At 44.6% G+C, this 24907-nt stretch overlaps 1 protein-coding gene across 1 annotated transcript in view; it reads right to left on the reverse strand.

The window, feature by feature from the left end:
* Positions 1–24907, reverse strand: part of lmbrd1 (LMBR1 domain containing 1) — an 88662-nt gene that overhangs the window by 55021 nt on the left and 8734 nt on the right. The window contains exons 3-6 of the mRNA XM_042065648.1: positions 22892–22955; positions 11075–11172; positions 9633–9700; positions 1392–1480 (exon numbers count right to left, since the gene is read on the reverse strand). Of these exons, the coding sequence (XP_041921582.1) occupies positions 1392–1480; positions 9633–9700; positions 11075–11172; positions 22892–22955 (319 nt within the window). The remainder of the gene's footprint in view (positions 1–1391; positions 1481–9632; positions 9701–11074; positions 11173–22891; positions 22956–24907) is intronic.

Consider the following 24907-nt stretch of genomic DNA (forward strand, 5'->3'; position numbering starts at 1 on the left):
AAACGGGGTCATAAGGGGGGTGATACTTAGCAAGGGACGTGGAGAGGATGGGTGGTGGTGGTGGTTGACTTCCGTTTGCTCAATTAACCTACCATCTGGAGAGAAAGAGAGAAAAAATAGGCTGCTGGGATGCCCCCCGACCCCTCGCGTTCGTTTTTGATAAAGAAAAGCAATAGCCTGTGGTGAACTCCTTCAGTGCCCCCGCCATGCCTCAAGATGCCAACAGAGACTCCGCAGAGTCAGGTGTGGAGGTGGTGGGTGTGTGTGGGGATGTGTGGGGATACGAGGTTGTGTGGGGCGGATGGTCAGGTGGAGCTGGGGGGTGGCTGTGACAGATGGGCTCAATTCCTGGTGATCCCCAGATGCCGGATGGCCTGGAGGTCACTGTGGTTCTGCTAGGGGAGTACCGGCCCACTGGCCTCCAGTTCCTATTAGTACGGACAGGAACTAGTGAGGGAAGAAACACCTTAGGATGATTCCAACGCCAGAGCTGCACACACACACACACACACACACACACACACACACATACAGTACTGTACACGCACACGCACACGCACACGCACACACGCAGAGCAATACAATTGGTCCACATAAATAAGCACAGATACGCTTTAAGAAAATTCAGAGCCACTTCTATAAAACAAACATTCAAAAACAGGACTGTCTCCAGACAGCAGTGATTACATTCAAATCATGTTTCAATAACAACCAAATAAATAAATAAACCAAAACTGGGGAGGGGAAAAACACTTTCACAGAATCTGCAGATAAACAGGAATGTGGCACACTTCTCAGAAGTCTACGGCTGAGAAAAGGCTCCTGAGTGACATTTCAAAAGCAAGGGATTTTTTTTCCTAACCCCCACCCCAAGCCCCCCCCCCCCCCCCCCCCCCCCCCTCTCACCACCACCACCAACTCTTGATGGCAGTGTGGCAGTTGACGGCATTGTGGCGCCACAATGAGACAGGCTGACAGTGACGAGGCTAAATGTCGCCCACGTCAAGCCCCCGTGTCAGCCCACGCACACCACAGCACACCACTTTTCAATCAGGCTCCAGTCCAGACGCCTCCAGACACCATTAGGACCCGAGCTGCCTGGGACTGGAGAAGAGAGACAGGAACTGTTGCTGGGACCCTAGCCTAGCCTAGCCTAGCCTAGAGTGCTCACTAGCTCCTTGGGGTATACAGACCCCAGGTCAGCAGGGGAGAGGTGGACATTCTAACAAAAGATTATTTTCTGTAACAACTCAAGGTTCTAAAATTCCATGTTGAATTCCATGAACTCAGATACTCCTTAAAACATTCATTTTACAACATTCACGTCACCCCCGGTGAAGGGTTAAGGGGGTGCTAAGTGTTAGGTTAGGTGTCTTATCTAGGTTACTTACGGTTGCCAAACTCTTCCACCAGGTACTGCATCTTATCCCACTGGGTGGCATTCTGCTGGTTGGGCGGGGGGTGCAGCGGTATGAAAGCCCTGAGGGAAAATACAGAGCGAGTGAGAGAGAGAGAGAGAGACAGAGAGACAGGTCCTCGTTAACAGTTGGCATTTCGCTCCCTGGCATTTATTAAAAAGATCCATCTCTCTCCACTTTCAGTTTTATTCTCCTGTCTCAGCTCCTCAAGCCGGTTCATTCTACCCTTGCCGTTTGTTAAATCATATCAAGTCACGCTACACCACCTGTAACTAAGCTCACGCAAGTCAAATAAAAATAAGATTACTTACTGACAGCAATAACTTAAATCAATGTGCTAACAAATATAGAATCACTTCTGTTCTGTAGTCAGACAGATAAATAGTTACGATATGGCAAAGTTAGCACCTCAGGAAAACGCACACGATAGAGATCCCTGTCTGCCGACTGGTGGTGTATAGTGTTCAGGAGAAGATGGACTCTGATAAAAGAGTCTGATAGAAGTTAGCTGAAAGTGCTTGTAACAGCCTTAACTGAATACTCAATATTTTGCATGAATATTTCCAATCAATGTCTGGGTGAAATATAAGTTGGATCAAGTGCCTCATATTGACATCAAAGAAGAGCCTCCTGCATGTTTCAATAGACAGTCTGGTCTTGTCTTTTGCAAATGTGGCATCGGATATTTGAAGGTTACCCACTGTCAACTGCTGATTTCAGATCTCAGATGTTTTTGATGGGACTGGGCTTATTGCTGGCCTCTGGCCTATTGCAGTGGCCTTTGGTATTTAGCCTTGGCTTTGGAAAGAAGCCGAACCATAGATATGAATGCTCACTTTTTTCTCATCTCTAACCACACAGATGGGGTTTTTCGGTGAAAAACACTTTCATTTAGCCTGCTTTCTCCCCAGGACATTCCTTCATATTGTGACATGTTCAGGTGTTTTGTCAAATTGAAGCCTGGCTATGTCACAGTAGTGGGACTCCTGGATCTTTTACCCTATATCACAATTCCTTGAATTTCCCCTGGGGATCAATAAAGTATCTATCTATCTATCTATCTATCTATCTATCTATCTATCTATCTATCTATCTATCTATCTATCTATCTAATTCCACTGAAGTGGACACAAATGGCATGAGATAAGATTATTACTATGACTCGAGTCAGGGGTCATGAGATAAGATTATTATTATGACTCGAGTCTGGGGGTCAGTTCATGTTTGTCATACAGCTGAATTTAGGAGCTTCTTCCACCTTTCAGAAAGCTCTTCGTCTTAAACTACAGTCCACCTGGCCAGTCCAGTCTGGCTGTATGCAAATAGGCTGCATAGCAAAAGATTTTTTTTTATTTGTATGTACATTGTGAACAGCAATTAAACTTCTTTAGCACACACACACACACCACCATTTTTTGACTACTACAGTCCAACAGAAAATGCCAATGTCTTTGTCAATGACTTTACGTAATCACTAAGTGGTAACACAGTGTTGATTTGTACAGAAATACAACTACCCTGCCTTGAAATGTACAATCAGTGTTAATCAAGCAGATTATAGAAGATGAAATGCAGCAATGTTTAACATGGGGGGAAAAAAATGAAAGACGCATTTTTAATCAAAGCTAAATGACCAAAGGCATTTGTTTTCCTTCACAAACATGCGTCTAATGGTTTGGGGAATTCCCAAGTTATCAGTGTTGTCAACAGCCCACAGCATCATTTGTACCAATCTACTCTGAGGAGGCGTGTGTACATCATGCAACTGTAAACAACTTGTCAACAGGTCACCTCTCATGTGTACACAGACATCGACATGAGCCAGCCTGCATGTTTCAACCTACACACCAGCACTTCTCTGTAGAAGTATCCGGAAAATCGCTTTGTCCTGCCCTACTTAACAACGTAACGGAGAACCCAGGTGAAGGGGAATATTCTTCCGGCGCATAATGGTTTATTTATAACAGCCTGGAAACTTTGGATGGGTTTTGTTTCAGGGTAATGCAGGAGGACAGGCTATCTCTAGTTTGAATTCACGCAGTTATTTATGTGGCTAACCCAAATTGACCTGTGCTGGGGATCTTTTCAAGCATGAAAGCAGTGGTGTCCAGCCACACGGCTTCAAGCCGTGCTAATGAATCCGTGCTTGGTCTGACCATTCTTTTCTTTTTGTTAAATGAGAGCATTAATCAAGCGCCTCGCTAATCTGTAAACATGCCAATCACAGCCGAAGAAGGAAGCACCAGCGAATGAATTAGCGCCGGCCACCAAACAATGCTGCCTCACAAAATACAAAACAAAAAGCCTGGGGATGGGATATCTAGTGATTCAGACGAAAAAACAAATAAGCAGTGTGGTTTACAGGACTCTGGGCAAAGGGGCAGGCCGATCCGAAAGGCTGCCTTTTACAGGGGGAAACTAGAGTGGAGGGAAAGCAAGAGTGCTGGAACAAGCTGCCTAGACTGAGCGTGTGATGCCAAACAAAAGAGCTGTGGCTCGGAGAAATGAGGAGTTACTGGAGGACAACGGATGGACAGGTATCACCAGCGGGAGGGGGGAGGGAGAGAGGGAGAGAGGGAGAGGGAGAGGGAGAGAGAGAGAGAGAGAGAGAGAGAGAGAGAGAGAGCGATAGAGCGAGAGAGCGAGAGAGAGAGATGGAGGTAAAAGCCATCATGTTGTGGTGCACCTGAGAGGACGAAGGGGCGATGAGGTGGTTCAAAAGGTAAAATGGACCCCAAATTGCTTCGGTCTCCAATGAATCTCCTTTTCTCAATCTCCTTTTTCCCCTCACCTCTCTTTCTTTTTCCACGAGTTGTTTACTTGTCACCCTCCCCTCCCTTTCACTCAGCTACACAACTCCATCATTTAATGCTTGAGAGCACATTAAATTATATGATCTTAGCTGCAAGCATGCTATTGTCAGAAGTGCAAAAAAAAAAGATCCATTATGTTTATGCTGTGCAGGCACCAGTGAACATAAACAGTGTAAACTTGAGGTTAAATGGGACACGGTCCAGGGCCATGTATCACTATAGATTTAGGTATCAAGTCACTTCAGGGAATTTAATCACAGCTTGGCGGTGGGTCGGCGACAGCCCAGGCTGAGGTGCTGGGCTTTCCAGGTCTCCTAGGACAACAACAAAACAGAGGATGCAGCAGAGGGAAAGAGATCCAACATCAAATGAAAGATTTTTTGGAGACCGCTGTGGTTATTCAGCCCGGTTTGCAGGGCTGTGCTGACTGGAAGGCTTTCATCTCCCTAACTTCCAAGTACATCTTTTGCCAAATCGCACATTTTCTTATCAAGCTTTTCGCAAAGATGGACAGGAAATAAAATGTTTGCCACTAGCACAGAAACAGATTGGGAGAAGGTCAAAATCAGGTACAAATCTGCTGTCGACTCCCCTGAATCGAATCAAACTAACAGTGCCTAGAACATAAAGAGCTTTAGAAACAGGATACGACACAGAGGCAAAACACTGGAGATGAATCCATAAAACATCCTTCATAAAGTACAACGATCCCGGATTATCACCTGCCTTCACACCAACAGTGTTTCACATACATTGACTTATTTGTGGCGGCCCACCACAATATCAACACTGACCACCACACAATGATTTTCCAGGTTGTACTAAATTGTGCTTAAATCTGGTTATTTCTATTCCTGTATTGACAAGAAATAGAACACAAATGTATCGAGCTTATAGGGTAAACCAGTCCAATCTCCTACCCGTACCACATCAACCTCGGATTTCCCCCATGGATCATATTTCCCCAACACTTACAGCAAAACTAGCACTCCTAAATATCAGATCTCTTTCAAACAAATCATTCTTAATTTATGATCTAATTTGCACACACAACCTTGATTTTTTACTTTTAACTGAGACATGGTTAGATCAAGCAAACAGTGCTGCTACTCTCATCGAATCAGCTCCCCCAAACTTCAGTTTCTTGAGTGCTACCAGAGCAAATAAAAGAGGTGGGGGGATAGCCACAATTTTCAAGACGTCTTTTCAGTGCAATCAGTCGTCATTCGGTGACTTTACTTCATTTGAATATCTGTGTGCATGCATTAAGTCTTCTCCTCAGATTTTATTACTGACAATTTACAGGCCTCCAAAACATTCAGCTAAAGTTTTTCTTGAAGAGCTTGATGAACTGCTATCAGTTGTTTGCATAGATTTTGACTGTCTTATTATATCAGGGGATCTAAACTTGCATGTGGATAATCCTGAAAACAATTATGCCAAGGAATTCATTGCACTAATCGATACATTCTCCCTAACACAGCATGTACAGGGGCCAACACACTCTCTCGGCCATACCCTCGACCTTGTTATCACAAAGGGTCTCGATATCTCTACAGCTGTTAAAGACCTGGCCTTATCTGATCATTTCTGCGTGTTCTTTGATGTGTCTATGTCCCCACACACTCAAAACACAGCTATGATGGTAAAAAGGAGAATCATACATGATCAGACAAGTGCTCTCTTTGAGCAAGCACTTTCACTAAAGTCAAGTCAACTGTCAGACTCTGAAGACTTATTTGATCACTTTAATGCAAAAATGGCAAACATTATAGATGACATTGCTCCATTGCAATTCAAGAAAGTTAAGGACAAACAGAAAGCACCATGGAGGCAAAATATCAGCAGTTAAACTTCTAAAAAGAGAGTGTAGGAAGACTGAAAGAAAATGGCGTAAATACAAACTTCAGATCCACTATGAAATCCATAAAGAGATGCTCCGCACATATAACTCTGAAATATGCAAAGCAAGACAGTCTTTCTTTTCTAACATTATCAATAGAAGTTCAAATAACACTCATATTCTATTTTCAACTATTGATAAGTTATATAACATATAAATAACAAATCCCCCCTCACAATTAGTGCCTGAACTTCTCTCAACTAATAAATGCACTGAGTTCTCATCTTTTTTTAAAGGTAAAATTGACAAAATCAGATTCAACATATCTGCTCAATTACAAATTCAACAACCTGAACTTCCAGCAACAAACACAGGGAAACTAAACTTGATGTCAGAGTTCAGCTTGATAGACTACGAAACACTTGAAAAAAACGGTACAGAATCTCAGCTCATCCACATGTGTCTTAGACACTCTGCCTACCAATTTCTTCAAAACTGTTTTTCACCTCATAGCGGCGGATGTCCTTCAAATTGTAAATGTACCGTATTTTCCGGACTATAAGTCGCACCTGAGTATAAGTCGCACCAGTGAAAAAATGTGTCATGAAGAGGAAAAAAACATATATATAAATATATATATGTTGCACCTGAGTCGCAGGACCAGCCAAACTATGAAAAAAAAGTGTGACTTATAGTCCGGAAAATACGGTATCACTGCTGTCTGGCACTTTTCCTAAGTCACTGAAAACAGCTGTTGTAAAGCCACTTCTCAAGAAGAATAACCTGGATGCCTCTATGCTAAACAATTACAGGCCCATATCCAATCTAACTTTTATTGGCAACATTATTGAAAAAGTAGTCTTTAATCAATGAACCACCTTCCTAACATCAAATGGGTATTTTGATTACTTTCAGTCTGGTTTTCGGGCAAATCACAGCACTGAAACAGCTCTCATTAAAGTTTCCAATGACATATACGCCTCAACACAGATTCAGGTAAAACATCAGTCCTAGTGCTACTGGACCTTAGTGCAGCATTTGACACTGTTGATCACAATATTTTACTACACAGACTAGAACACTGGGTTGGATTTACAGGCATAGTTATCAGCTGGCTAAAATCATATCTACAAGAAAGGAGCTTCTTTGTTGCCATCGGAAACTGTACCTCAACACCAATGTCCTTGACCTGTGGTGTTCCCCAGGGGTCGATCTTGGGGCCACTATTATTCAACCTCGATATGCTCCCACTTCATTCAAAATAATTTGATTTCATATCATAGCTATGCAGATGACACACAAATTTACTTAGCTCTATCACCAAACGACTATGGTCCTCTTGAATCTATGTGTCAGTGTATAGAACAAATCAACACCTGGGTGTCTCAAAATTTTCTTCAGCTGAACAAAGAAAAAACTGAAGTAATTATATTTGGTAAAAAGGAGGAAAGACTTAGGGTTGCCACTCTCCTTGACACAAAAGGGTTGAAGGCAAAGGATACTGTTAAAAATCTTGGTGTATTAATTGACATTGATCTAAATTTCAACAGCCACATGAAAGGGATAACTAAATCAGCTTTTTACCACCTCAAAAATATTGCCAAACTCAGAGGGCTGATGTCAAAACATGACTTGATCTCCAGCAGGGTTGATTACTGCAATGGACTGTTCACAGGCCTTCCTAAAAAGACTATTAAACAGCTTCAGGTGATACAAAATGCAGCAGCTAGGATTCTAACAAAAACTAAAAGAACTGACCACATTACTCCAATTCTTAAGTCCTTGCACTGGCTTCCAGTAAGTCACAGAATTGACTTTAAAGCACTATTGCTTGTTTATAAATCAGTAAATGGAGCAGGACCTAAATACTTGTCAGACATGCTTCAGCAGTACACACCTTCTCGTCCTCTCAGGTCCCAGGTGAAAAACCTGCTAGTAAAACCTACAATTAGAACATGGTGAAGCAGCTTTTAGCTGCTATGCAGCTCAGCTGTGGAACCAACTTTCGGATGACATCAAAAAGGCCCCAACTGTAGCCAGTTTTAAATCTAGACTTAAGACCAAACTGTTCTCAGATGCTTTCTGCTAACAAGGATACAAGGATACAAGGAAGTTTATTGTCACATGCATATAGTTACTGGAAGTAAGAAATGCAGTGAAATTATGTCTGGTGTCAGCCTATTTGTGCATTAATGGGGGGGGTAAAAAGTGCAGTAGAAGAGGGGTTTAGTAGATTAAGTGGCAAGGGCTGCATAAAAAAGGTGGGGGAGGATTGGGATTGGGTGGGGGGCACCAACAAGGAGCACCCAAGAGCAACTATGCCGAGTTACAAATTCTGAATCTGCCTTGATAATTATTCTACCGTGTCTTTTATTACTTTTTTTACTACTTTTGCCTTTGTTTTTGCTTACTAATTATTCTTTATTTTTAAATGATTTTACCTTGTGTTTTATGTTTTCTTTTTATTATGATCTTTACCTTTTAACTATTCTTTGACTATATTGCCCTTCTATGCTTTTATTTGTTATTATTGTTTGGTTTTGTTTATGTAAAGCACATTGAATGACCTCTGTGTATGAAATGCGCTATATAAATAAACTTGACTTGACTTGACTTGACTTGGTTAGCATCATAACCACGCTGTGCTAATTTGTTAAAAACTGTTGCATTCAAGTCAATTCTGCACATGCACATAAAAACATGGCGTGGGGCCACACTTGGGTAAAACCGCAGACTGCCTGTCGCAGGAGCTGATAATGGCCATTTGCACTTTTCCGTGTCATGCATATGCATTAATAGTAGGGTCAGGGTAAAGTGGGAGTTTTGTGTAAAAAGATGGGAGGAGGAGAGTAAAATGTGCCTAATTAGGTACAGTATTCCCCTGTACGTACCAACACTGCCCATGAAAGCACATTTCTGTTTTGCGGTGAAATATTTCCGCCTTGTAAAAGTGTTAATCCAAATTGCGGTTCTTAAATGTGTCAGTAAGAGAAACTTTCAAAGACAACAGAACCGCTATTCAGAGCACCAGTTTTGCGTCTTTCTACTATATCCAAAGCAACCTTAACTTTCGTTGGCCTTTCGAATGTCTTACTCTCACTTTCACATCATCCACTTAAACTCTCCTACTTGCTAGATTTGACCAATCCATAGCCTACATGCACAAGCAGTTTGAGTAGCCTATGTGCCATAGTCTATGTGGCATTTTGTGGCACTGATAACACTACATTCGCATTAATAATGCAATGTTCGCAAAAAATCTGGCCCAGAGAGGGAGAGAGGGAGAGAGAGAGAGAGAGAGAGAGAGAGAGAGAGAGAGAGAGAGAGAGAGAGAGAGAGAGAGAGAGAGAACTGAGCCACCCAGCCAGGTCCTCTGCCATGCCCTGTGTTGGGCTTCAGAGCGGACTGGCGTTGGTGTGTGGACAGGTGGGTTGGCGGACGGGCGTGGGCTTTTAAACTGACATGGGGCCGGATCTCATTAGCAGGGCTTAATGACATATACTGGGTCTCCCCACAGCACGGGGACGAAGGGACGGGCCCTGGAAACCTCACACTTACCCAATTAGCAGCAACGCCGCGCAGATGATGACGAATCCAATTGTGTACTTCAGCGCATTTTTCACTTGCTGTAATGAAGAGAGAAAACCTCACTGTACATAATCAGCTGTTAATAAAACCAAAGTTCGTCTGGGGACAAAGGGGTGGGTGGCTTGTTTGTGGGTGTGTCGTGTGTGTGTGTGTGTGGGGGGGGGGGGGGGGGTTCTACAGAGAGGAAGGGGGTAGAGAAAGAGCAAGAGTGAGAAAGTGAGTGAGTGAGTGAGTGAGTGAGTGAGTGAGTGAGTGAGTGAGTGAGTGAGTGAGTGAGTGAGTGAGTGAGTGAGTGAGTGAGTGAGAGAGAGAGAGAGAGAGAGGACGGGGGGGGGGGGTTAACACTCATTGATTCACTCAATATCACTTTATTGAGCCAGGATGATTCAGCCAGGAAGATTGGAGGCAGAGAGATGGATGGAGACTGGAGAGAGAGAGAAAAAGAGGCATGGGAGACATGGAGCAAGTGAGAGGGAGACCAATTCAGAAGAATAGCTCCTGAGTGGGGACAATGAGTCACAGTGAGAAAGAAGGAGGGAGAGAGAGAGAGACAGTGACAGAGAACAGGGTGAAAGAGAGAGAGAAAAAGAGAGAAAAGGGTGAAAGAGAGAGAGAGAGAGAGAGAGAGAGAGAGTGTGTGTGTAACAAGCAGGGAGAGGAAGCAAAGCACAGTATCTGTTCAGGACTGACAGAGACATTGTCTATTTCTCTAGGCCCTGCGGTTTCAAAGGAGATCCTCAACACACACACACACACACACACACACACACAGAGGGAGAGAGAAAGTGCCTTTGTCAGCTCAAAAATCAACAGCAGGAGAAATAAAACGCCCTGCTATCACCACATCACTATGGTGTCCTTGGGGACAAATATTTGAAATTTCTGCAAGCTATCCTGCAAAGGGAATAAAAACAAATCTTGTTGAGGCCAGGAGCACCTCCCTTCAGTTAAGTCATTGCCTCTTTATGTAGGAGGCCCATTTAAAAGTGTGGCGAATTTGAGGGGGTTTTAGGATTTCTATAATCAGAGTAATATTATTACGATGGCTGTCTTTAAATGGAGTCAGGTCTCGTCGTCTCGCTGAATGTTATCTCTTAGCAAACAGGCCATCTCGTTCCCACTCTTGCGCGTTAGGAGTTCTATTTTAGAGAAAATGTTTCATTATCTCATTCAGAAGGCACATGAATGTCGAACCGAGGGAGGAGGCTCGGAGAGAGTATCATCTCCCACACTAGAGGCTACTGCAGATAATGATGTGACGTGCGAGGTGTGTGTGTGTGTGTGTGTGTGTGTGTTTGTTTATGGGGGGGATTAACCTTAAAATAGACTATTTTCATAAGGAACAAAACTGCTGTTTCTTTTTATCCCGTAGTGATGTCATTCAGAACACATGCGCTCCATGAAAGGCTTACCGAGCACTTGTTGATGTTGTCATCGTCCTTCTCCTCATAGTAGAAGTAGACGAAGGGGATCCACAGGAACACACAGAAGAGGGTGATGGAGTAGAGAGCTAGAGAGAGAGAGAGAGAGAGAGAGAGAGAGAGAGAGAGAGAGAGAGAGAAAGATGTTCATCATCACCCTTTCAACAGCTCATCACATTCAAACCAACAACAATGTGGACTGGGAGGCAATCTTGCAGATATGATTACAACAGATATGATATTATCTGATGGGATGAGATATGAGATATTGTGAGTGAGGAATGGCACATGGAGCTGCAGCAGCCTCCACCGCAGCACGTGACATCACCCTGCGCTCGTATGAGTCAGTGCGGACAGGTCTTCCACAGCTCTCACCTGCTGGAGCATCTTCAGGGACAACACAGGAGAATCATGAAACTGAGAAAGATTAATGGTGCTCAAGCAGCAACTGTCAAAATGATACAGAAGGCAAAAGCGTCTTGCGGCGCCCCCCTCCCCCTGGGGAGCAGAGCTCCTTTAATATACCTTATGATTGAAATGGGAGCCGCTCCCTTGTGCCCACAGCACTTCATACCTCTCTGTTCTGAGGAGCTGGACCTGCAATCTGCCAAGTGTGACATCAATCAACAGCAGCATGAAAAGATATTTACTTCTATGAAAATGCACAGGTGATCGTGAACGGTTTTCAACTCCAAAAAAGCCATTTGGTCCCATTTAAAATCAAGCCAAGATATTACAAAGTGATAAAGGCAAGGTCTCTTTCTGAAGTGAAAGCAGTATGTCTTTGAACACATACAGTAAGTAACTCAGGAAAGTAGACGACAACCATACACCTGAGACGAACCATACAAAATGATACAGAACTCTCGCTAATGTTACATCACACTAAATGTGCTTTGGTATATATTATCTGGCAAGTGAGAGACCAGTGTGTTTGGTTGGTGTGCCATGTCATCTTAATGGGGGCATTAAGCCATTAAAAATGCCGTATGTATTGTTTGGGCGGGGGGGGGGGCGGGCGGGGGGGGGGGGGGGGGGGATCCTCACTCCACCAGTGGTTGTCTGCTTGAACAGCAGCAGCCCCAGAAATAAGAGCCTTTGTTCTTGCTGGCATCTCACTGTTGCATCTTCTCTTCAGTGCGCTGTGTGTGTAGAGAGCACTCGGCGAGCTCATCCAACCCACCCACACCCCCATAGCCACCTCCATCCACTCACCCACCCTGCTCTCTCCTCTATCTCCTCTGCCTTAACACCCACTCACTCACTCTCTCTCTCTCTTTCTTTCTTTCTTGCTCTCTCTCTCTCCCTCCATCCTCCAGGGACAGTTACAGAGGGCTGTGTTTGTTTGGATGCTCTTGTGCAAGCATTGTCTATTAGACAGGATGCTAACACTGTGTGGCATTAGAAATTCATGGTGGGGAGGGGAGGGGGAGGGTGCAGACACTCTAGAGGAAGGGTGGGGTGGGGTGGGGTGGGGTGGGGTACAGGGGAATCTATTTTAAAGCAGCGGGAGGGCTTCGCTATCTACAGCTAATGGATGTCTCTATAGACAGCCACAGTAAACCCCCAAAATAACCACTGTGGAAACACGTTGGGAGGAAAAGCTACTCTGGGAGTGGCGCGGCGTTAGGCTTAGCACTTCCTCGAGGTGATAACGTGATTCATTAGCGCCATTCAGAATGCAAGGGGCTAAACAAGGCTCACAACCTCCACGACAGACAAGAACTGGGTCTTGTGTCTCGACGCGATGCAAGGAGCTTTTCAAATATGTAAAGCTACTTGTGACGAAGAGCGGCCAGCTAGTAACTCATTAATCCCTCCTCGAAAAGAAAAATGATGGAGACAAATGGACGCAGCGAAGAGAAGAGGGAAAAAAAGACATCTTTTTTTTCACAGCCAGACTTCGAGTTCCAATTGGTTATGTTCATTAATTCATTGCAACGGTAGAGCTTCTTTATTAGAAAACTCATTCATTGGCTGAAGTGGCATGGCGTTAAAAGTAATGACTGATGATCCATAATTAGTCTTGATTATCTGTCCTCGCACGAAGATATGATGACATGAGATGCCTCTCATGAAGAAAGCCCTACGGCAGAACACAAAGGGCTGACACGAAAAAGAAAAAAAGAAAACAAAGAAACAAAACGGAGGACCCGCGAATGCGGTCAGTCGTCCTTGGGCACGTTTTTAGAGGTGAGAAGATGCGCCTCATGACATCAGAAAACCGCTTTATTTATCAGCGAGGGGGGGAAAGAAACCGTGGCAGAGGACGTTTTTGCCTCGATAAAATAGCGCTAAATGCTCCGCTCAGGTGTTTGTGTGTTTGCGAGCGCCGCCCTTAACAGCTCTGTGGAGAGGAGGCTTGGGGGAACTGGCTCTTGAAGTATAACAAATGAGACCGAGGCCCACACAGAGCTGCTCCTCCTGGCACATATGTTCGTAGCGCAAACCAATGGGTCATATTAATCATAACACCATGAATATTAACACATTGAGGGACCAGGCAGCCGTTGCATTAGCGCAGACCATCCATTACTCTCAAACCAGATCCAATGCCAGGGAAAAAAAGCACCTGACCAGGAAGGAGAAGTTTAGAATATTAATCCCCCTGATGGGAAGCAAGAAGGAAGCTAAATAATTCAACAGCCAACCTAGGCCATCCGCTAAGATTGGAGCCCTTTTACACACACACACACACACACACACACACACACACACACACACACACACACACACACACACACACACACACACACACACACACACACACACACACACACACACACACACACACACACACACACACACACACACACACACACACACACACACACACACACACCTCGGTCCAGGCAAGACGAGGTAGGCCAGTGTGAGCCACAAAGGACTACCAGAGCATAAGCTAAAAAGACAAACTATCCAGACCATGGCCAAGCATGATTCGTACTTTATATCAAACAAAAAAGATGCATGCACAGTGCTAAGACTAGAGCAGAAGGAATGAATATGCCATTTTAGACCAATTCACTGATCTACTGTACTATTGAAGCAACATTGTCATGATGACTCCTGACATTTCACGTATTTGCTGTGTTAGAGGAATGCTGCCAAGTATGGTACAACTACATGGTTTTCACACCAAAATGCTGTACCTGTGAGTTACATGCACTCCAGAACACACTCACATGAGCTTCAGTGGGTTAGAAGAACAATGGGCACTGCCTACAAGCTGAGAGACTTACAGAACCACAGAGGCCCGTGCGGGTGAGCAGGGAGACTTACAGGGAGACTTACAGAACCACAGAGGCCCGTGCGGGTGAGCAGGGAGACTTACAGAAGCACAGAGGGTGAGCAGAGGCCGTAAGCACAGCAGAGGCTGTCAAAGACCAGCAGAGGTCAAAGCACTGCAGGGGATGCTGGGCACAACAGGGTTTGCCCTAAATCATTTCAAACCTATGACCGAAACCTGGGACTATGGTCACACACACACACGCACATGCACACGCACAACAGAGTCCTGAAGGTCAGGAACGATGGGAAGCATTCTGCCTGTGTCCCGAACAAGGAGGCGGCCCGCCGCAAGGGCACTGATGGCGCGACTCCTGTCCTTCCAGGCGGCAAGAATGTAAAAATGAAATGTCATGGGATGGGGCGAGGGGGGGGGGGGGGAGACAGGAAGCGAGTGACCGAGCGACTGAGAGAAATGGGAGTGTCTGTGACAAAGGACTTGGGAGCTGGAGGAAATCTCAGAGCCTGCTGCTTCTGTGGGCCCCCCTCTCTCATTTCCCACAAACTGGCAGCAGAGTGGTGGTGGTGGTGCTGGTGATAGGAGTTTGCGGGTGGGCCGGTGGGGATGAGACATTAATCTGTCTGGGGAAACACTTTGTTGGTGCTGGTAAGAGAGTCTTTTCAACTGAATCCCATCTTAGCTATGTGGTTTTTTTCCCCCTTCCAGCTCAGCCATGCTGTCCAGGTTATCTCGTCTCTTCGCTTCACACAGAGGAAGATAGAAAATGGTTTCTTGGGAAACTATAGCAGGTTCCAGAGTCCAACTGCTGTGTCATTCCATACACATCTGAAGACCACGACAAATGTCTAGCTTGTGTATGTATGTTCTATTTGACAAAGCCACACTATTTATCAAATACACTGTGTTTTACAGTGGGGAGATCCATAGAGGGCATTTTGTTGTTACATGAGACACTGTAAGAAAAGCCCACCATATTTCACAAAACATGCACAAAGACTGAGGAGAAATGGACAATAGTGAGATACCTGGCGGGTGCTTAAATCTGGCTCGACAGACTAGGAAAATAATTCCACTTCATGGCAAACAAGAAAAACTACTACTACAAGGACCACACAAACCCTGTCTGCTGTAGTATAAACACAGTACACCATACGCGTCTCGTGGCTTGTTCCTCTGCTCTCTCTCCCTCTCCCTTTTTCTTCTGGCCAAGGTGGGAAGCCGGGCCAAACTTGCGATTGATTGTCACAAGGTTGTAAATTAGCAGAATCCTCCGCTATAGGAACATTACCCTCTTGGCCTGCACAGGGCCCCTCGGATTACAAATCAGGGTGGGTGATCATTTGCCGTTGTATTGGATTCTCGCCTCATGACCCCTGGGGCCCTGTCGTCCTGCCGACGCGCGTCACAGGAATACTGATGATGAGAAGCCACAGTCGGACTCCCACTGGGCCACACCTTCACGCTTATGACTGCACTGGAGTTAAAGTCAATATCACATTAACTAAGAAACAAATCCCAGGCCCTGCTGGTGTTATGATGGGCCTGAAGAGGCGATGCCACTGATTGCAGGGATGTGTGGGACAAGCTGATTGAGTAGGCCTGGTGCATGGTGAGTCCCATCAGAATAACCAGACAGGGGGCTCATCTTGAGTTTGTTTCTGTCATTAGACACTTCAGTAGCTTTGCTTTATGGCAGTGTGAGCAAGTAAGCTTTATTCCAAAATGGTGTCAAATCTAGACAATACGTATCTAATGTCGCACATGCCTTTAGCACCCTATAACCCTAGGTTAATATACTGCTATATAGAGATGATATGCACTTATGAGAATACTACTAATAATATAGTAGACACCTTCTATTATAAATAAAGCACTGCAGGTCCAGCATCACAACCACAAACCTTGCGGATTCCTAGCCAACCATACCTGTATCTCACATCTAGCCTTTCTTACCAACAAGCTGGGAATGAATGAGCTGTGAGGACAAAAAGGTTGAATCAAAACCTTACATGGAAGGGATGATTATTACATTTGAGTACATAAAATGTTCAAAACCCTTCCGACGGTCTACAAAGAAAGCAAAACAAGTTCATTGCAGTTAACCACAGATTGCGTCTGTGGTTTTTCCAAGAAGTTTGAAAAACATTCTCCCTCGCAGGATATGACGCAAAAGAAAGACAATCCTTTCTAAGAGGAGCTGTGGCCAGACAAAAAGGAGAGCTGGCATAAGAGGACTACTCATACCGTTTAAGGATCTCTCCCCATTTCACCTTCCGTCTTACGGCCAAACTTCAAGGCCGCGCTGTCCACTTGAAAGGGACACTACATTAAATGGACACTGGGAAGGAGAGCTTGGAATTGGGCCAACCGAACAGAAATATATATTCTCTTTAATTACTTAACCTACAAGGTTAATCTCTGACAATTTCCTGAACACTAGACGTTGGGAGATTTACCCACAATCCATTTGTGTTCAAAACACCATGATTCTTGATCATTGAAAATCTCTACTTTCAAGGATGGATTTCTCAGGGATTGGGGTTGAGAATAATCCAAGGAGCAACCGACGCGAGTCATACACAGTGTTCCCGGTATTAGACCTGAGCACTTATATCTCGGTGAGTTCAAGGACCTTGCACCAACACATCTGCCTGTTCCAATAGACGTGCAATCTGTCAGGGTTCTCAGCCAAGCAGCCCCTACCAAGACCAGCACTTTCCATTTGTAATCACTCACACACATGCGCACAGTGCAGAGCAGAGAAAGCCCCGCAAAAATGTATGCTCGCAGTTTGTTGATCAAGTGGATTCATCCCTCTACCCTTTCCCCCCCTGTCCACCTCAACCCCCCCCCCCCCCCCCCCCCACCACACACACACACACACACACACACACACACACACACACACACACACACAGACACCGAAAGAAACTGGAGGGGGGAAAAAGCATAACGAAATCCAATGATTTATTTAGAAGGCTCAGGGGTATTTTGCCCTGTTGCTCCAGGGGTCTAAGCATCGCAGCTTTGAAGTGCAGAGCCGAGAGAGCAGATGTAGAAATTTAAAGGATGCCTCACATTGAGAGAGGCTTTCAAAAGATTACAGTTCATCTGAGATTGGGGCTAAGCTATTTTGGACACATCCATCACCCCCTGTAAATAAGGCGACTAGCACAGGGAGGGCAAAAAGAGGCAAAAGTGCACACCTCATACCCTGGCCAATTTGTAAAAATGGTCAAATCTGCGGGCATTGCCATCCTGCTTGATATCTGTGCCATTGTGGCTTCTGGAAGTTGAGAGATGGGTAAACATGCTGAAGCTGGCTCAACATTATGTGATGCGCGCTCATCTTTTCATAAGAGCTCAATCACACACTGAAGTGGCTCTGTGGCAAGTCTTCAGAAGAGGCTACGAACACAACAACTCATCTGTGTTTTACATGCCAAAGCAGCCAAAGCAGCAAGGCCAACAAGGCTTATTAGCATCAGGTATATTACATTTTCAGGAGTGAACAAGATATCAGTCTATGGCAGATTCTCCACATACATTATTGGGTAATTGACAAATTATCCTATCATTAAAACAGATTAAGAATGAACTCCAAGTTCTTGGTAGTGGGCGGCTATGACAAAAGGGAATAAGGTTGCATATTAAATGTTTGCCACAATCTTTTTTTTAGTATATTTTTTGCCTTTATTATGATAGGACAGTGAAGAGTCAGTCAGGAGGTAAGTGGAAGAGAGAGAGATGGGATAGGATCGGGAAATGACCAGGGTCGAACTCAAACCCAGGTCCCCGTGGGCACTTGGACCCGCATATGAGCGTGATGAGCCAGTTGCGCCATAGCGCCTCCCATGTGTGCCACAATCTTGTTTGTTAATGATGATCACCACAGAAAAAAGATCCACTGGCATCATATGGAAATTACGCAATACAAGAGATAATCTCCCTGTCAGCACTGAAATGATTGCTTTTGTAAAGAGGAAGATGGGAAGGGCTTGTCCATTGCTGCTTCTGAATGGACTGTTATGTTGGGGGGCCGTAAGACTCTCGTGTGTTCTCGAAGCTGCATCAGACACCGATTGTACTGAATGGAGCTTGATCTCCACCTACTGGCCAGAGGAAAAGAACTGCATTGCACAAGTGGCGCGAGGATGTGACAGAAAACAACAACAGCTGATCAATGACCGTAGATTGTCTAAACATGAACTGTGTATGGGAGTGTAGGAGAGAGCAATGGCAAAAGCACAAGGCATGGAATGTCCCAAAAGCACTTGGTCAGGAGTGGAAAAGAGGAAACAGAAATGGAATGGAACCATCCTGTGATACAGTCCTGAATGCTTCATGAGATCCCTGCCATCTTAATGGCAGCATGGTTGGAGCTCCTAAACAGCCATACCTGTGGCAGTTAAGTAGCTAACTAACTCTGTAGCCCTGTGGCATGGCATTGCAGTTTTAAATGAATGGCAAAATATTACAAAGGCTTGATTGATTAGGCTGAGAGGCATTGCAAAACATCAATCTGGCACAAGGTGACTTTCAGCGCTAAAGACACTTTTCCTCTCTCTCTCTCTCTCTCTCTCTCTCTCTCTCTCTCTCTCTCTCTCCTGAACCAAGCTGCACTTCTGCCGCGTTCATATTTATTTTACGAAGACAGCTGCTCATATTCCTCCCACTGAGAGAAGCGGGATGAGGCGAGAGCGGAAGACAGCAAATAAAAGGATGACAGACATTATGTTATCAAGAACACTAAAGCAAACAAAACAAAGAAAAAAACAAAGCCTGCATCAGCGTACTGTATGCAAAACAAACAACAACAAAAACTGCACTAAAGATGTAGCACGGTAGATGTAAATCGGCCCCTCACACAGACCCAGCCAGCTCGCAAACGTGATTTTTTTTTTTCTCTCAGAGCCAGTGGCTATTTCCACAGTAACAGGCAGCGAGCGGATCAGTCCTGCGTTAGCGGTCCCTGAGCCATGATCACAAGCCCTGCCTGCCACAGGCGAGGAAATGTCACCCCCTCTGTGCCATCATCATCCTTCCAACTCCTTCATCCACCTCTTTAAGACGGCAGGGATGGTGTGTGTGTGTGTGTGTGCGTGGGGGGGGGGCCACTGCTCAAGGTCTTCTTCACACTCTCCAGTTGTTTGAGCGCCGTCGCTTCCTCTCCCTCGGCTAGCCCTAAGCCCCCCAGAGAGCACATGCGGCATACAAAGCACACTTTACTTCCTTATCTTCTCTCCAGTGATGCTTCCCTCTCCCCCTGCTCTTCTACACCAGAACACACTGCACACATACATACAGGCGCACGCGCGCACGCACGCACGCACGCACGCACGCACGCACGCACGCACGCACGCACGCACACACGCACACACGCACACACGCACGCACACACACACGCACACACGCACACACACACACACATATACACATACATACACAAACGCACGCAATGAACCCTCTGGCTTCACTTGTAGCCAGGTGGAAGGAACAACAACTCTTGCTTGGTTGACCATCACCTCCATGAAAGTGGATATATATTTCCAGTACACTGCTAAAGACCCAAGGTCATCTCTCCGAGTAAAATAGTACATCAACAGGTCAACTCCCCATGTGGTACAGCACATCAGCAGAAACACTAAGAGTGAAAGTGTGTGTTTGTCTGGAGTTCTGACAGACCTATTCAGGAATTCAACAACATTGTGCTTAACAAATAATGTTTGGGTTTACAGACAGGGCTGATTATTGACAAATGTATTTCTTGTCACACTCCCACACCATTCACGTCAAGGAGGATGGCCGTTCTCACAATCTGGAGAAGAGGTGTTAGGCTCTGATTTTGTTTTGCTCCTGTGCCATCGGCACCTTGAACCGATTTGCACACAAGTGTGAAAAGTCTTCGCCATTAATGATCAGAAAAAGCGCAGTGATTCTGCACACATACCACATCTGACATCTGTGTATACGTCAGGGCGCACTGAGCAGACATTATCCATGTCGTAACTGGTCTGCCATGCTAATGTATACAAGATTTTTTGAAAAATAATGGCAAAGTATAAACATTAAGAGGCCCAGGGTTGACCTTAGGGATCTCAACTTAGAGGAGAGGCCAAAAAAATAACACGAAACTCAAACAGTGAGCAATGGAGATGATGGGAAAACAGGAAATGAAGATGTTCTGATGAATTTTCTCATCGTACCCAATCGCTGCACATGGCTAAAGTAAAATGTGTGATTCTGCCACTTGAATAACTAGGCCTCTTCTGCCCTGGGAGTATGAGAACCAGGCTCCCTATACTCCAACACGACATTGCTATTTGGGCGAGCAAGGTGTGCGTTGTCATTTACCAAAAAGAAAGAATTCTGACATTATTGTTGACAGACATGTACACACATTTTTGTTAGCATATGATATTCTTTAGCATACTGGCGATTACAAACTGAGCTATTTAGTAGAAATCACCAACACAAACAAAACACTTATCCCATCACAAGCCCCACATATTTCTTTTTAGAAGTTAAACACCTTACAGAGTGTATCATCATCATGTCTTAAATATTTAGCAACATACTATTCCGTGGCATTAATCATACAAGGATACAAGGAAGTTTATTGTCACATGCATATAGTAATGGGGGGGGGGGGTAAAAAGTGCAGTAGAAGAGGGGTTTAGTAGATTAAGTGGCAAGGGCTGCATAAGAAAGGTGGGGGAGGATTGGGATTAGGGGAGGGGGGGGCACCAACAAGGAGCACCCAAGAGCAACAGGGGCAAGGAAAAACTCCCTTACTAAGGAAGAAACCTTGGGCAGATCCACGGCTCAAGGGACTAACCCAACTAACAACTAACTAACAACAACTCAACTAACCCATGAAAGCACTAAAACCGATTTATTTTTTTACGAAATGTATGAAATTAAGATTATAAATGAAGACTGAAGACTTCCACTCACAGAGGACATTAAAGGGATAAAGACTGAGAAAGCCATTCCAATAAAAAGACAAATTCATAAAGTAGCATCATTTTCCCTTCAGGAAGGCGGTGGAGCGTCTGTGCATTAATAAAACAACAAATACCAGGAGTCACGGCTGCATGACTGTGCCTTTAAAAGTCTCCCTCAGATAAAGTTTGCTTTAAGGGCACTTTCCCCAGGACTTATTTGACAGAAACCCACAAAATCAATTGTGGCCACAAAATCATATTTGCTCCTCTGAAGGACAAAGCGGCAGAGGCTCGATGGCAGGATAGCATGGACCCTACCTGCACTGTCACGGCTAATGCCATCATGCAATTTCCCCGACAGAATGAAGCGCCTTGGACTGGCTGGGTTTTTAGCCGGGAGACAGATTGTCTCCCATGAGCTTGGCATTCCTAAACAGACGTCCCCGCACACAGGCTCTGACAGGCTGTTGGGCCGGCAGCTGCTGCACAACTCTAATGGCTGATGATCAAACGTCTGTGACGTGACTCAATTTACCAAAAATTAAGGGGGAAAAAGAAGAAAAAGAGGAGGAAGTGAAAGTGTGTGTGTGTGTGTGTGTGTGTGTGTGTGTGTGTGTGTGTGTGTGTGGACTGAAGCCATGGGAGAGTAGCTAAAGGGGGCTTCATGCCGGCAATGAAACAATCCTCAACGATAATACACCAAATGGATCACAAGTGTGGGCTTGACATTTATTTTAATAATACCCATTAGCCAATCTGTGGGATGCCTCTGTTGGTGATTTTGAGGGTTCGCACAGCAACCCTCCACAATGGCCAATAGGTTTAGATGGCTCTCTTCTGCACCACCCATACAGCGGTTTGATGGTACGAAAAATAACTCAACAATATAGCGATCCAGGTAATGCAGATGTGATGTTTATGAAATTCCACTTGTAAATAAGTGAACTGTACACAAACAATCAGAGATGAAAGCATTATATAAATTCCTATTAACCAATCAGAATTTGGGATCATTTGTTTGAGTGTAAGTGAGTGTGTGTGTGTTAGCATTGTGAGTATATTACTGACTGAGTGGGATTGTGTGCGTGTGTGCATGCATGTGTGCGCGTGTGCATGTGTGTGTGCATGCATATGTGTGTGTATGTGTGTGCGTGTGCGTGTGTGTGCGTGTGCGTGTTTACTTCCGCTTCTGTGAGAGCCATGGACAAGTGGACAGTTTCACTGTTGTATTGCCTCTGACAGGATGACCCTTTGACCCTGAAGAGCGCAATCACTTAACTTAAGAACTGCCACAAGGTCTCCCACTAATAAAAACCTCCATTAACTTTACGGCAAACAACAGCTAATGACCGCTGGTATCTAAAGCTACTGGCAGGTCACTGCAAAGACAAATGTGACTAAGAGATCAGATATCTGACACACACATAACCCAGAACATTGGTTTATATTATACATGGGTATATGGATTTATATAATCAAAGGAAAACAAGTACTTTTCATACCTTTCATGAAAGATCTAATTAATATTACATAATATCAAACAAAAATGATTGAGATGTTCTATGCTGGCTCCCCTGACGTGAAGCATCTTACGCAACAAAACCCACTTACTGTAGTATCCATACAGGACTGTATCTTCAATTTGACCTCTTGTTTCATTGTTTGCAGCCCAGTCCTGTAGAGAGAAAGAAAACACTTAAAAACACACACACAAAAAAGAAACTTTATTTGTACATGTGCACAAGTGGGATCCTAACTTTTAGACACCTAACACCTTTGGGAGCTTAGCGAGCAAGCTCCTCTGCTCCGAAAACCCTTCTGAAGTGCTGTTCTGTTAATTTAAACAGGAGGATTTGGTGCGCTCTCTGAAAAACGAACAGCAGTCTGCCAATTAGGGTCAGCGAGGACCGCACTTCACCTTGAGGCTGGCTCAGATTGTGTAATGATTCAGATGCTTGGCTAACCCAATTAACTGACGCCGCACACCATGCCAGCAAACAATTACTGAAGAATGCCTAGCACATGCTGCGCGCTTCTTCTCTATGAGGAAAATGAATCAAGTCTTAAACTGGGCAGAAACGTTTTTTTTTTTTTTCAGTCGCACATGATATGGTAGCTTTACACTACAGGTTTCAATCAGACGAGATTGCTGTACTTGCACTGCACTGTACGTTCAGCTGCTCACACGGCAAGACAAATGACATAACATTGACTATGACGTCACCTAATCGGGCATTGTGAGCCTGCTCAAAACAGCACACAGATCGAACAGGAACTCGGCCCAATTAAAGCGTTTGTCAGAGCATGGATCTGACTGATTTGTGGCTAAAATTGCATTAAAATCGCACAGTGTCTGCTTGGCATTAAACAACGAAAAATTGAGGGGCTTCAGGTTTCCTTAATTCTATGTGTATCAACATAGACATGTAAGTGCTTAATTTAATATCTAGTCATTTGAGGGGCAAATAGCAAAGGCCGGCAACAAGACAAATGAACTAAAGCTCATTTTTAAAACACTGCAAAATCATTTTTCTTAATTCATCATACCCTGAGCAAGAGCCTGAGGGCAAAGATGGGTGAGTCATGCAAAAGTGTAGCTTTAGTTCACACAAAACACATTTTGCTCATTGCTCAACTTGCAATTTGCCCTTCATTTATATTAGGTCCCATAACATCAAAAGGCTTTCAAAAATATCCCCATCATCAACTGCCATTTTTTCACTCTCGGAGAGGGATGAACTTAAAAGCTTTATGATAGGCAGCAAAAAGTAACGATTTCATATGAGGTCTTTCAACATAATTACTTAGGTCATTACATGAATGAATTTAAAATACTTTCCTGAGTTTTGTTACCCTGCTAAAGGGACATCGGGTATAATGGTTTAATGCATCAAGCATTGGACAAAATGTCCAAAACTAGCACGTGCTTAAATCAGAGATAAAAAAAAAATATCTGTGGCTAATTGCACAGCGCGAGTCATAGCAGTGTTATTAGAACATATGCTTCTCTCGTTGAGATGATTTTCGTCTTCTCAATCCCCTCTTTTGTGACCAGAGATTCCATCAAAAACGTGACCTGACACTGTGATGACTCACAGGGTTTCAAAGCCAGTCCAAATGCCAGAGAGAATTGCTGTCGAGCGCACTGAAGTAAATCACTCTTTTTTCGCCAGTCGGCTGGTGAACTCCATCCAAGCCCTGAAGCCATCTTGTTGGACTGAGCAGGTCAACACAGTTGCATCACACTGAAATGCTACACAACCCAACTGATGTGCTCTGCTAATCAAATTGGGGTACTTGGTAAAACAAGGAGGAAGCACAAAGAAGAAGGATGCGGGGCGACTTGACAGGCTGGTAAGGAAAGCTGGCTCTGTAGTGGGAGCTGAACTGGAGTGCATCACGTCAATATCTGACAAAAGGGCCCTGAACAAACTGATCAACATCTTGGACAATGAGTGTCATCCACTCCACAGCACAGCACTATTGTTAAGCAGAAGAGCCTGATCAGCTGGAGACTTCGTTCACTGCCTTGCACAACAGACAGACTGAGGAAGTCATTCATCCCCAGGGCCATTGAACTGTTCAATGCATCACTGCAGGGAAGAGGAGAAATAGACTTCTCCGCAT

The sequence above is a fragment of the Alosa sapidissima genome, chromosome 16 (assembly GCF_018492685.1).
Source record: "Alosa sapidissima isolate fAloSap1 chromosome 16, fAloSap1.pri, whole genome shotgun sequence".
Lineage (NCBI taxonomy): Eukaryota > Metazoa > Chordata > Actinopteri > Clupeiformes > Clupeidae > Alosa > Alosa sapidissima.